The 15,093-nt window shown below is 36.2% G+C and overlaps 1 protein-coding gene across 1 annotated transcript in view; it reads right to left on the reverse strand.

Annotated features, from left to right (window-relative positions):
* COL24A1 (collagen type XXIV alpha 1 chain) overlaps positions 1-15,093 on the reverse strand; it is a 392,112-nt gene that overhangs the window by 214,529 nt on the left and 162,490 nt on the right. Inside the window, exon 20 of the mRNA XM_025390892.1 lies at positions 12,858-12,911. Within this exon, the coding sequence (XP_025246677.1) occupies positions 12,858-12,911 (54 nt within the window). The remainder of the gene's footprint in view (positions 1-12,857; positions 12,912-15,093) is intronic.

Here is a 15,093-nt window from a genome sequence, read left to right on the forward strand (position 1 = left end):
GATATCATCTCATTAGAATGATCACTATTAAAAAGACAGAAAATAACAAATACTTGTGAGAATGCAGAGAAAGGGTGATGTATTGGTGGGAATGTAAATCAATACAGCTAATATGACAAAAAGCATGGAGTTGCCTCAAAAAATAAAAATAGAACTATCATATGATTTAGCAATCCCACTGCTGAGTATATATCCCAAAGAAAGAAAGTCAGTATATCAGAGACAGAATCTGCATTCTCATGTTTATTGCAGTGCTACTCACAATAGCCAAGATACAGAATCAACCTAAGTATCCACCAACAGATGACTGGACAAAGAAAATGTAGTATATTATACACAATGGAATATTATTCCACCATAAGAAGAATGAAATCCTGTATTTGCAACAACAAGGATAGAATGGGAGGATATTATATTAAGTGAAATAAGCCAGACACAGAAAGACAAATGTTGCATGTTCCAACTCATATGTGGAAGCTAAAAATATTGATTTCATGGAGATAGAGAATAAATTGAATGGTGGTTAACAGAGGCTGGGAATGGTAGTAGGGAAGGGACTTCCACTTGGACAGACAGAACAGTGTGTGGAGACTCACATCACGGACTTTTGTTCTAAGAACCACTACAGTAAATTCCCAGGAAAACGTAAGGATTTCATAGATCCTTTGACAGAAGTGGCACACTGCTACAAATTCTGTGAGGCAGGCAAAAAAACTGTGAGTTCCCAAAGTGTGTGAGGGGAAACACCTGCCTCCGGAAACACATCCCCATTGGGGACCCTGAAAATCCGGATTACAGGAGAAGGATTTAACCTTACCTAGAGCTGAAACTGATTTAGCATGAAATATAAAAGTAGAAGCAGCAGCAGGAGGAGCACTGTAGGCGCTCCCATTCTCCAGGTCAAGCCAAGGGAAGCCATCCCTGACTATATCTCACTAGGGCCCTCAGGGAAGGCAGCCAGCAGAATCTGGGAGGGATCACAGGCTGAAAAAAGATTCCAACTGAACTTTGTTTTTTTTGTTTTATTTTATTTATTATTATCATACTTTAAGTTCTAGGGTACATGTGCATAATGTGCAGGTTTGTTACATATGTATACTTGTGCCATGTTGGTGTGCTGCACCCATCAACTCGTCAGCACCCATCAACTCGTCATTTACATCAGGTATAACTCCCAATGCAATCCCTCCCCCCGCCCCCCTCCCCATGATAGGCCCAGGTATGTGATGTTCCAACTGAACTTTATAATAATTTTGACTGAAGCAGGCTCTCTTGAGCAGAATCTGGGGGTGAACGGGAACTGTTGCAGAGAGTAGCGCAGGAGCCAAGGCCAACAGTGTTTGAAGGCAGGGAGGGGCGAGGCCTGAAAGCCTTGCTTGCTTTCTCAGCAGGGAAGCTTATAGCCTGGGGCAAGGTCTGAATGCTGAGCACAGGCTACCTGGAGACAAACTCAGTGCTGCTAGTGGGGCACATTGTCAGGGGCAAAACCGGCCTCACCAACTGCATGGGAGCTGGGTAAGACCTAATGCTACCAGTTTTCCCCTACTTCCTTGATGACAGAGGGTATTATGGAACAAAATGCCCTCTGGAACATAACCCCATTGGCCCAAGAACCATACCCCTCCCCCACAGGAGTGCGGCAATCTCTGCCCAAGGAGAGTCTGAGCTCAGACTGGCCTAACCCTGTTCCCACCTGATGGTACTTCTCTACCCACCTTAGCAGCCAATTACAAAAGACATAAATTCTTGGGAGCTTTATGGCCTTGCGCATCACCTGAGAAACCCAAATACTTATTCTGGCCAACTTAGGGTAAGCTTATATCCTCCTTCTACTACTGCAGCTGGTGCTCTCTTGAAAGCAATACCTCCTGACTGGAGGCCAACCAACTCAGGTTATTATGGCAACTCATGACAAAATAACCCTACTCCAATGAAGGAGAAAACAATAGCTAATTTCACGGACTGCAACATCCTGGCTAACCAGAGGTCCTGAGTCTGTCCACATGACAACTTCACTGCTAGCATAACCAGCATTCGAGAAAGTCAGCACGCGAAACATATCTACAACCAAGGACTCTTCACTCCCCTGCCACCTCCACCAGAGTAGGTGCTGGTATCGACAGCTGAGAGACTTGAAGATGGATCACATCATAGGGCACTTTGCAGACAATCTCCAGCACCAGCCTGGAGCCTGGTAGCCCTGTTGTGTGGCCAGACCGAGAAGAGCAATAACAATCACTGCAGTCCCGCTCTCAAGAGGCCCCATTCCTAGAAGAAGTGGGAGAGCACCACATCAAGGGATCACCCTGTGGGACAAATTAATCTGAACAGCAGTCCTTGAGTTCCAGATCTTTCCACTGAAACAGTCTATCCAAATGAGAAGGAACCAGAAAAGTAATTCTGGTAATATGACAAAATAAGGTTCTATTACACCCCCAAAGACCACACTAGCTCCCCAGCAATGTATCCAAACCAAGAAGAAATCTCTGATTGCCAGATAAAGAATTCAGAGGATTGATTATTAAGCTACTCAAGGAGATACCAGAGAAAGGTGAAAACCAACTTGAAGAAGTTTAAAAAAACAAACAATACAGGCTATAGATGAAAAATTCTCCAGCGAAACAGATATCATAAAAATATAATCACAACTTCTGGAAATGAAAGACAAACTCAGAGAAATACAAAATGCACTGGAAAGTATCAACAATAGATTAGGACAGGTAGAAGAAAGAACTTCAGAGCTCAAACACAAGGCTTCCTAATTAACTCAATCAGACAAAGACAAAGAAAAAAACAAGAACAACAAAAAAGAACAAAGCCTCCACAAATTTTGGGATGATGTTAAACGCCAAACCTAAGAATAATTGGTGTTCCTGAGGCAGAAGAGAAATCTAAAACTTCGGAAAACTTATGTTAGGGAATAATCAAGGAAAACCTCCACGGCCTTGCTAGAGATAGAGACATCCAAATATAATAAGATCAAAGAACACCTGGGAAATTCATCACAAAAAGATCACCACCTAGGCACATAGTCATCAGGTTCTCTAAAGTCAAGATGAAGGAAAGAATCATAAGAGTTGTGAGGCAAAAGCATCAGGTAGCCTATAAAGGAAAACATATCAGATTTACAGCAGATTTCTCAGCAGAAACCCTATAAGCCAGAAGGGACTGGGGTCCTATCTTTAGCCTCCTCAAACAAAATTACCAATCAAGAATTCTGAATCCAGAAAAATTAAGCTTCATAAACGAAAGAGGTAAAGTCGTTTTCAGACAAACATGTGAAGAGCATTCGCCACTACCAAGTCCGTACTACAAGAACTGCTAAAATGAGTTCTGAATCTTGAAACAAGCCTTAAAATACACCAAAATAGAACCTTCTTAAAGCATAAATCTCACAAGACCTATAAAACAACAACAACACACACACACAAAGCCACAGGGTATTCAGGCAACAACTAACATGAGGAATAAAATGGTACCTCACATCTCAATATTAACATTGAATGTAAATAGCCTAAATGCTCCACTTATGGCAGAATTAAAAAAAAAATCCATCAATTAAGTATCTGCTGTCTTCAAGAGGCTCACCTAACACAAAAGGACTCAAATAAACTTAAGGTAAAAGGGTGGAAAAAGGTATGTCATGCAAATGGAAACCAAAAGCGAGCAGGAATAGCTATTCTTATATCAGACAAAACAGACTTTAAATCAATAACAGTTAAAAAAAGACAAAGAGGGGCATTATATAACGATAAAAGGATCAGTCCAACAAGAAAATGTCATAATCCTAAATATATATGCACCTAACACTGGAGCTTCCAAATCTATAAAACAATTATTACTAGACTTAAGAAATGAGGTAGATGGCAACACAATAATAGTGGAGGACGTCAATACTTTACTGACAGCACTAGGCGGGTCATCAAGACAGAAAGTCAACAAAGAAATTGTAGATTTCATGTATGCCCTAGAACAAATGAACTTAAAAGATGTTTACAAAACATTCTACCCAACAACTGCAGATAGACATTCTTTTCATCAGCATATAGAACATTCTCCAAGATAGATCATATGAGAGGCTACAAAACAAGTCTCAATAAATTTAAGAAAATAGAAATTATGTCACATATACTCTCAGACCACAGTAGAATAAAACTGGAAATTAACTCCAAAAGGAACCCTCAAAACCATACAAACACATGAAAATTAAATCATCTGCTCCTGAATGATCTCTGGGTCAACAATGAAATCACGATGGAAATTAAAAATTTATTTGAACTGAACAATAATAGTGACACAACCTATGAAAACCACTGGGATACAGCAAAAGCAGTAGCAAGAGGAAAGTTCAGAGCAATAAATGCCTACATCAAAAAGTCTGGAAAAGCACAAATAGACAATTTAAGGTCACACGTCAAGGAAGTAGAGAAACAAGAAAAAATCAAACCCAAACCCAGCAGAATAAAAGAAATAATAAAGATCAGAGCAGAACTAAATTAAATTGAAACAAAAAATACAAAGATAAATGAAACAAAAAGCTGGTTATTTGAAGGATAAGTCAAATTGATAGGTAATTACTGGGATTAACAAAGAAAAGTAGTGAGAAGATCCAAATAAGGTCAATAGAAATGAAACGGGAGATATTACAACTGATACTACAGAAACACAAAAGATCATTCAACCTACTATGAACACATTTATGCACACAAACTAGAGTATGTAGAGGAGATGTATAAATTTCTGGAAGTATACAACCCTCCTAGATTAAACCAGGAAGAAACAGAAACTCTGAACAGACCAATAACAAACAGAAAGATAGAAATGGTAATTTAAAAACTGCCAACAAAAAAAAGTACAGGACCAGAGATATTCACAGCTGAATTCTATCAGACATTCAAAGAAGAATTGGTACCAATCCTATTGACACTATTCCAAAAGACAGAGAAAGAGGGGATCCTCCCTAAATCATTCTATGAAGCCAGTATCACCTTAATACCAAAACCAGGAAAGGACATAATAAAAAAGAAAAACTACAGAACAATATCTCTGATGAACATAGATGCAAAAATCCTCAACAAAATACTAGCTAACCAAATCTAACAGCTTATCAAAAATATAATACACAATGATCAAGTGGGTTTCATACCAGAAATGTAGGGATGGTTTAACATATGCAAGTCAATAAATGTGATACATCACATAAACAGAATTAAAAACAAAAATTGAATGATCATTTCAATAGTTGTAGGAAAAGCATTTGACAAAATTCAGCATCCTTTTATGATTAAAACCCTCAGCAAAATTGGCATAGAAGAAACATATCTCAAGGTAATAAAAGCCATCTATGACAAACCCACAGCGAGCATTATGCTGAATGGGGAAAAGTTAAAAGCATTCCCACTGAGAACTGGAACAAGACAAGGATGCCGACTTTCACCACTGCTATTCAACATTGTACTGGTAGTCCTAGACAGAGCAATCAGACAAGAGAAAGAAATAAAGGGCATGTAAATCAGTAAAGAGGAAGTCAAACCATTGCTGTTGCTGTTTGCTGATGATATAATCATATACCTATAAAACCCTAAAGTCTCACTCAAAAGCTCCTAGCTCTGATAAATAGATTCAGTAAAGTTTCAGGATACAAAATCAATGCAGACAAATCAGTAGCACTGCTATACACCAACAACGACCAAGCTGAGAATAAAAATCTAGAACTCAACCCCTTTTACAATAGCTACAGGAAAAAAAAAAAAAAAAAACCAACTTAGAAATATACCTAACCAAGGCCAGGCGCGGTGGCTCATCCCTGTAATCCCAGCACTTTGGAAGGCCAAGGTGGGTGGATCATGAGGCCAGGAGATGGAGACCATACTGGCTAACACGGTGAAACCCCATCTCTACTAAAAATACAAAAACAATTAGCCAGGCATGGTGGCGGGTGCCTGTAGTCCCAGCTACTCAGAAGGCTGAGGCAGGAGAATGGCCTGAACCCAGGAGGCGGAGCTTGCAGTGAGCCAAGATTGCACCACTGCACTCCAGCCTGGGTGACAGAGTGAAACTCCGTCTCACAAAAAAAAAAAAAGAAAGAAAAAAGAAAGAAACATACCTAACCAAGAAGGTAAAAGACCTCTACAAGAAAAACTACAAAACACTGCTGAAATAAATCATAGATGACACAAACAAATGGAAACATATCCCATGCTCATGAATGGGCAGAATAAATACTGTGAAAATGATCACACAGCCAAAAGCGATCTACAAATTCAATGCAATTCCCATCAAAATACCATCATCATTCTCCATAGAATTAGAAAACACAATACTAAATTCATTTGGAATCAAAAAAGACCCAGAATAGCCAAAGCAAGACTAAGCAAAAAGAACAAATCTGGAGCATCACATTACCTGAGTTCAAACTATACTACAAGGTTGTATAGTACAAGGTTATACTGTACAACTACAAGGTTGTAGTTACCAAACCAGCATGGTACTGGTATAAAATTAGGCATGTAGACCAATGGGCTAGAAAAAAGAACCCAGAAATGAAGCCAAATATTTTCAGCTAACTAATCTTTAACAAAGCAAACAAAAACATAAAGTGGGGAAAAAAGGACACCCTATTCAACAAATGATGCTGGGATAACCGCAAGCCACATGTGAAAGAATAAAGCTGGATCCTCATTTCTCACCTCACACAAAAAATCACCTCAAGATGGATCAAAGACTTAAATCTAAGACCTGAAACCATAATATTCTAGAAGATAACACTGGAAAAAAATCTTCTAGACATTGGCTTACGCAAGGAAGTCATGACCAAAAACCCAAAAGCAAATGCAACAAAAAGAAAAATAAATAGATGGGACTTAATTAAACTAAAAAGCTTCTGCACAGTTAGAGAAAAAAATAGAGTGAAACATCAACCTATGTAATGGAAAGCAATATTTTCAAATCATGTATCTGATATGGGGTTAATATTCAAAATCTGTAAAACACTCCTATAACTCAATAGCAAAAACCAAAGTACTGAGCTAAAAATTGGAGAAAGGACTTTGGAGTATTCATCAAAAAAATTGAAAACAGGATCTCACAGGAGTGCAAATATCCTGTTTACATCAATGTAAACAGGATAAAAACTGCATATTTATATCTTGTTGATATAAACAGGATATTTGCACTGCTGTGTTCATTGCAGCTTTATTCACAATAGCCAAGAGGTGTCAACAACCCAAATGTTCATTGACAGATGAATGAGTAAAGAAAATGTGGTATATACAAACAATGGAATATTATTCAGCCATAAAAGGAAGGAAATCCTGTCATATGTTACAAGATGGATGAGCCTTAATGACATTACGTGAAATAAGTCAAATAAGCCAGTCATAAAAGAACAAATGCATAATTCTACCTATATGCACTATGTAAAGTAGCTAAACTCATAGAAGCAAAAAGTAGGATGCTAATTGCCAGTGGCTGTGGGGAGAAGGACAATGGGAAGCTGCTGTTCAATAAGTGTAGAATTTCAGTCTGTAAAATGAAAAATGTCTACAGATCTGTTGTACAACAGTGTGCACACATTTTAAGTGTTATAATACCATAAACAGATTAGTAAAATAAATTTACTAAGGGGGTGTAATTCATGTTATATGCTTGTTGTTATTTAAACCCTTTAATTTTCTATTTAAGATCTGTCACAATCTGCTTCCTACCCCCCCTCCCTTTTTTTTTTTTAAGTCAGGTAGGTTTACTTCTGCTCTCCATTCCAGTGTTCATTTTGCACCTCTTGCACAGAATCTCTCATTCCTCGGCTCTACTTGGCCTAATCCAACCAATCTGACTAAAATCCCAACTTCTCTATTTTCTCAGAAAAATGACCATACAGATTATCCTCTCCTCTGAACTTCTTCCTACTCATTTATCATATGTTGCCTAGTTATTGTGCTTTTTACCTTTTCACTTATGAAGGACTCATGTTTCCAGAGAATTACAAGTTCCTAACAAAAAGAAGACCATGTTTTAATTTTGTTTCTGAGTCACTGCTTAAACACAGTACCCTGCCCATTGTACAATCTCAATAAATATTTCTTAGCTGACTAAATTCTACCTGGAGAATAAATGTCTTATATAAGAAATCTGTGTATAAAATCTTGGTATAGCCTATATAGAATGTAAACCTTCAGACCTGGGTCAAAGTAATCTTAGAAAACTGTGTAGAGTTACACACCTCCCTCTTACCAAGTTAGCTTACCTCTCTACAGATAAATACATGACATATTGTAATAATTCAGTGCAAGAACTATTTCCATATATTATGCAACATAATCCCACAAATAGTAAGCTTTCTATAAAAACTTATCAGGTCTGCTATGCAAGAGACAATAACAGCCTCTTTTAGTATCCCTAATTCCATAGCCAAAGTAAAAACACAAACCTTTATAGCAACAAATTATTCCTCTGCTTACTGGAGAACAGAGAATATTTATTTGCTACTCTTACCTTCTGCAGTAAGCAGCAAAGGATCTGGTTTTGCTAATGATATGGGATTCTTGAAAACAGATTCCCAAATTGTGTAGCTCTCAAAAAGGCTTACTGATGTATGTTCTGTAGCTTAATACAAATATACAGACACATATAAATCCACAATCAGTAGAACTATAATTAACACAAGTTTCCATTCCTACTTTGAGGTTTTTAGTGAACTGGCAGAAAATGAACAGAAAATAAAAGCCTTCTTTATTGCTGTGCCAAATTGCTCTGGAAAGAGCCCAAATTGTTTGCAAATAGGGTAACTATGTATTTCAAATACAGTGCACATGATTTTCTTGATGACCACATTGTAAAGCCTCAACAGAGCTTTAGCAATTTTTATCATTCCCATTTTCCAAACAAGACATGTATATAAAAATGAAAGAAGTTTCAAGATGCTTGCTTTTACGATACAGTACACCCAGCTAAAGAAACACATCATGTTAACAGGGTCAGTATGTTTGGTTGTTTTTTCCCTCTGTTTCTAGAAACAATTTCAAGGAAAATGAGAAGGACCAAGAAGATAGACAAAACCAGATCCTCCTCAATCTACAGAACAGAAAATTATATTATAATTTTCTTGTTCTTTTGATAAAATCATCCCAGGATATTCTTTTAAAATTCAGTGATGTGTATAACATCAATTAGTCTCATGATGTTGGTACTAATGACTCTATGAACTCATGTTTATTGAATAAACCTAGATATTGGTTGAATTTCCAGTGGGTAGTAATTACTACCATTGTTGTTCATTAAAATGTCTAGCCTTCAAGTCTTTTGCCCCAGTTTTGACATTCTAATTTTAAGACTAAAAGAAGTAGTGAGAAGAAAGTTCTAAAGATCACCGTTATAAAAGAAAATTAAATAGGCCATTTGGCTTTCTTCAGTTCTCTGACACTTAAACTTCAAGAGAAACAAAATTCCCAAACTGAAGAGAATTTTGAAAGTTCTCTGGTTCTTCACCTAGTATGATATGCACACTTAAAAACGTTACGTTCTATTATTACTTCCACCTGAAGTACGTATTTTCCAATTTCCCAGGAGAGACACTATTGTTCAATTATCTAGGCTCTCAGAGCACTTCACTAACTCTTCTATATGGAACTTCTTATATTTTTTCTTCTTATTATTTTTTATCTCTCCCACTAAATTGTAACCTCATCTGGAGGAGGGAAGAGAGTTTGGAAATCTTTATAATCCCACATTCATTACTTGATCTAACACAGAAGAAACTCAATAATGCTTGAATAAATAAGTTATTGAATGACAGGATAAATACATGTATTTATATGATGTATAAAGTTCAAGTTCCTATTTATGTACCAGGTGAAGGGCTAAAGTTGGCAGGAAAAATCCTCAACTCCATTCTCTACACTATTTGTCTCTCTCAACTTCCTTCATGCTTCTATTTCTGCTTTTCAGCCTGGTTTACTATGAACTATTAATTATTTCTACCTCCAGATGTCATATGGGTACCTCAAACTAAATATAACCAGAATAAAATTTCTTATCATCCCCATCCTCCAAAACTGTTCCTCTTTCTGGGTCGCCTATTTAAGTTCAATGACATCAGCAACCCAAGTCAAAGACTGCTTTATCTTTGACTTCTCTTTCTTCCATCACTTTATGTTAATCAGTTACCTAGTTGTTTTGTTTTTATTTCCAAAACAGCTTTTAACTAAAGTCATTCAATTAATCATCCATTCAACCACTATTCACTGAGTTATTTATATGTGCTATCCATATTATTCTAGTTATTATGATGTATATAAAATCAATTAATCTTTTCTCTCAAAAAGGTTACAGTCTAATAGACAGATAAGCACATCAGAAGTTATAATACATAAAGATAAGTGCTTGATAGATTTTTTTTCAGGAATATAGGAAAAGAATATCTCAATTAGATTTGGGAGGAACAGAAAAAGCTTCCTGGACATGTTACATGTGATGTGTAGGTATTAGCTAGATGAGGAAGGGCACAGGAATATATATATCCAGACAAAAAGAATGGCATGTAAGAAGCTGTGAGATTTGAGTAAGCAGGGCATGGTTTGGCACTCTAAATAGTTTGGCTAAAGTGATGCTTTTGGAAGAGTGATGGTGGATATGACTGTATAACTATACAATTATAGAGAGAGGGTTTTATCATAAAGAACGTTGTATAAAGAGTAAAAAAAAGTACGAGCCTTAACATGGGAGTTGTGGAGGTCACGAAGGATTTATGCAAAAGAGTGACATGATGAGATCGATACTTTAAAAGATTATTCCATCTGCAGCTTGAAGGTAGATAGGAAGAAATGCCAGATTGGAGGCAGGAAGAACAACTACTGGAGGACTATTACACTATCCTGGCGAAAAATAAAGGGTGCCTAACTACAAGATTGGCAGTGAGAATGATTTTAAGGGTAAAGGGGAAATTTCTATCAAAGGAGAAATTGGGATAAAGGTGATAATAGATGGCATGAGGTCATTGAAGAGTCAGGAGAGGATGTGATGCAAAACATATGTGGAACTTGAAGAGGTGAGTGAATACTTCTATGGAGACAGAAAGGAAGGGGAAAAGATCCCTGCATATAGGTATAAGTTTGTGGGTGTCAGGTGGGGTTGCCTGATAAACTACAGGATGCTCAGTTAAATTTGAAATTCAGATCAACAACAAATAACTTCTATTATAAATATTTTCCAAATATAGCACCTCCATCTTTTCACAAGTTTCTTTTTCCTGAATGCCATCCATCCCACTTGTCTGCTTCACAAATTGCTACTCAATCATGTAGGCTCAAGTGCTATCTTCCCTGCAAAACATAATTTGACTTCCCTGATCCTGTGCTCTCACAGTATTGCTGATTATATATTATTCATTATGATTATTATTAAGGTTTTCCTGAATATCTTTCTCTAGATTTTAAGTTTCTTGAAAACAGGGAATAGGACTCTTTTTTTTTTTCTTGAAAATAGGAATCTTTGTAGCCGTATGGTCTAGCACAATGGCTGCCATGAAAGGCAGCCAATATCTGCTGAATGAATGTCCTGTTTCAAATCTTTATTATTCATTGCCTATTTTCCCTGTCTTCAGTTTCTCCCCTCTTGAAACCATCCTCCAAACTGGCATAAGAGGTATCTTTTAAAAATATAACCATCGAAGATACTTCACTACTCAAATATCTTTGATTACTTTATGATGCCCGTCTGATAAAGTAGAAACCCTTCAGCATGGTACTGAATGCTCTATTTAAGTTAATATCAAAGCTAAGGGTATAAAAGCTCAGACTTTGGAATCATATCTGGGTTAGAATTCTGGCTATGTAGCTTAAAGTTATGTGACTGAGTGAATAGCTTAATCATCTGTAAAATAGGAATAACTACCTCATAATGCTGTTGCCAAAATTAAATGACATAATAACTATAAATGAGATAATGTCTATAAAGCATTTACTAGAGTACTGTGCTGCTCAACATTAAGAACACTAACAAATATGGCTATTATCAAGATCCTTTCCAGCTTCATCTCCTGTCATTTTGTCTCTCTCTGCTCCCATTGATACCTCCATAGCAGCTACATTTCACAACTTGCCAGTTCTCCCAACTTCAGGCTATTTCATCCTTACATGTGAATTCATAATGCTTTATTTGCTTACAATGCCCATTCCACATCAGCTTGCATGGCAAATCGTGGTATTTAAAATTTTGCTAAGGATATTTCCTAGTATACACACAAAACAGTAAATTTGTGTATATACCATAGTGTTAAACAAAATCTGTGCTGGGAAAAGGTCTAGAATGTTGCTTTAAAATGGTTAGATTAAAAGCATTGCTGAAATAATAAATTAGTATGTGAGTCTTCAAGATGAGTTTTAATAATGGTAACAAGCTAATAATTGTGGTTTCACTTGTAAGTTGAAAATGCTTAGGTTTCTTCAGGTATTTTGTGCTATATAGAGGTTCATGGACACCATAGGCTTTCTTTTATTTTAATGAGTGGATATCTCATGTCCCTAAAGGGTTTTAGTGGTCAGGAAATTCTCATCCATTTATTTATTTTCAGCCATTTATACGCTATGGCTTTTTAGAGTGTTTTTCCCCAATCTCTTCCAAAAAAAACCCTTCTGGGTGATTTTGCAAATATTGTCACCCTTAATCTCAGTTCATACCAAATTAGAAAAATCATTTGCAACTATCTGAAACCTAAAGTTTATTAAATGTACCTGAGACAGCTTTAAAATATCCAGAAATGTTCTGATATTTCTAAAATATTTTTCCCATTTATTGAGAATCAGGATCTCTAGATAACCATAATTATTTAGTCTCTCTCTTCTTCTTCTTCTTAATTTTACCTTTGGTCCTTCAGGGCCGTTTTGTCCAGGAATCCCAATATCTCCTGGAAAACCCTAGAGAATATAAAAATGTAGAGAGTTTATTCCACAGAAAATTACTTTAAATCCATTTATCATATAAAATTCTCTTTGCTATTCCTCCATACTCAGTTAAAGCAATTTATACTCCTCAAAAATTCAATATTGAAGATTAAGTTAGGCAGTTGTTTAACACTGGAATATAAAACTTACAAAGTATACTAAAATAGAATTTACTTCATCAGTTATTCACAAACAATCCTGAGGTCCTCTAGTTCAGTTTAAGAGAGTAGAAGTCTTAGTCCAAAATTATCCACGATGTGGAAATAAGGCAAAAAGGTATATGACATATTCTTTCAACATCATATGGGATATAGGGCTACCAAAGATTAGGTGAATGTACTTTGTTGGACTCACTGTTTACTAACTACACATTAACGTATAGATTTTTGTTAGGTAGAGATGCAAACAACTTCTGTCTGATTAAAAAAAAAAAACCAGCACCCAAAATTATGGCTTTATATACAGGATTAATCAGTTTTGTATCTAACTAAACTATCTTATTCTAACATCCCCATATTTAATTGTCTATAAATACTGAAGTCCTCAAAGGCTCTACGAACCATTATCTTACAGGTTCCATCATTAATAAGTTGAATAAAATTTTTGACCTGTGTTTACTTTAAATTTGCATGAGAATAATGATTTTACTTTTTTGGAAATTATATTAGCAGTCTAAAATACTTGGCTCAAGAAATGAAAAACAAAACAAAAAGAAATGGATTACAGTGTTAAATACAATCTGTGCTGGAAAAAGGCCTACAATGTTGCTTTAAAAGTATCAGATTAAAATTCTTGCTGAAATAGAGTGTGATTCGTCAAATTATGATTCAATAATTGTAATAAGCTAGTAATTGTGTTTTCATTTTATTGATTTTGTCATAGGTTACTTTCCACTGACATTAGTGAAGGAAAAAAGTAAAAGTATAAGAATCAGCATCTTTAAAAGTAAATAAAGCTGAAATTAAAATGTGAACATCCACAAGAAAAGGTAGTTCAGTGAAGGGATAAGTTGTAATGGGAATAAAAAATATGAAGTAAGATGGAACAGCAAGGTTGTTTCTGGGATATTCATTCTGGAAAGAAAAACTAATAAGAAGACATAAGATATAAGAAGAAGACTGGATACCAATGTATCCAGTCTGGATTAGGACATGAATGCCTCAACTCAAATTTAAAGCTTGGGTTCTGTGAGGAAAAATATAATTTGGGGACATTTCTGACAAAAGAAAAAGCAGTGGCAACAGAAAGATAATCACAAGATCAGATTTCTGAATGTTCTGGAATAGTTTAATACAGATATGTTTAATAGAAACTTGTTGATTGCTTTACTAATCAAAGAAAGTCAGGCTCACCTATGCTATTATTTGTATATAAGGCAATTTTTTTAAACCTAGATTCTTTTCCTGATAATTTTACACCCTTTCTCTAGAACACACCCTTTGTTAGTGTGTTTTTTTTGGGGGGGGGATTTCTTGTGGACTTGAGTCAAGACACTTCTAGTTCCTGCTGTAACACTAGCTAGTCTAAAATTGAACTTACTACCTTTTCCATTATGTTCCTCCCTCATCCTCTGTTCACTATTCGAGTGAACGTCACCTTGAGGTAATCCACCAGTTTCTAAGCCAAAAATCATATGCTTTGAATATTTTCATATTTTTGATATAGTCTGAATACTTATTTTTCCCTCTCCACCACCACCATCACCACCACCACCTTCCAATCATTTACTAAGCCCCATGCATTACATCTCCTAATTTGCTGTCGGTCTGAACCACTTTTCTACAAACTTCCCTCCACAACCCTAGGGCAAGTCACTTTCTCTGTTTTCCTGTTACTTATTCATGTTCCTATCCCCTGTAAAATGCATCTTCACTCTGTAGTCAGACTGATCATTCTATGGAATCTGAGCATGCCTCTTTGTTATTGGCCTCAGAATAGAATCCAAATTCTTTAATACACAGTTCACGGGGTTGCTCGTGATTCGGTGGTCTCTATTTATCTCTCTTCTTTGCCCTCTTCCACCCAGCACTTCAGTCACTGAACAATTTTCATATTCTCATAATATACACTCTCTTTCACTTCTGGGCTTTTGTATATACTGTTTCCCCCACCTTGAATAATGTTCCCTTAAGTTTCCTCACCTAGAACACTTATG

This window comes from Theropithecus gelada, chromosome 1, assembly GCF_003255815.1.
Source record: "Theropithecus gelada isolate Dixy chromosome 1, Tgel_1.0, whole genome shotgun sequence".
Lineage (NCBI taxonomy): Eukaryota > Metazoa > Chordata > Mammalia > Primates > Cercopithecidae > Theropithecus > Theropithecus gelada.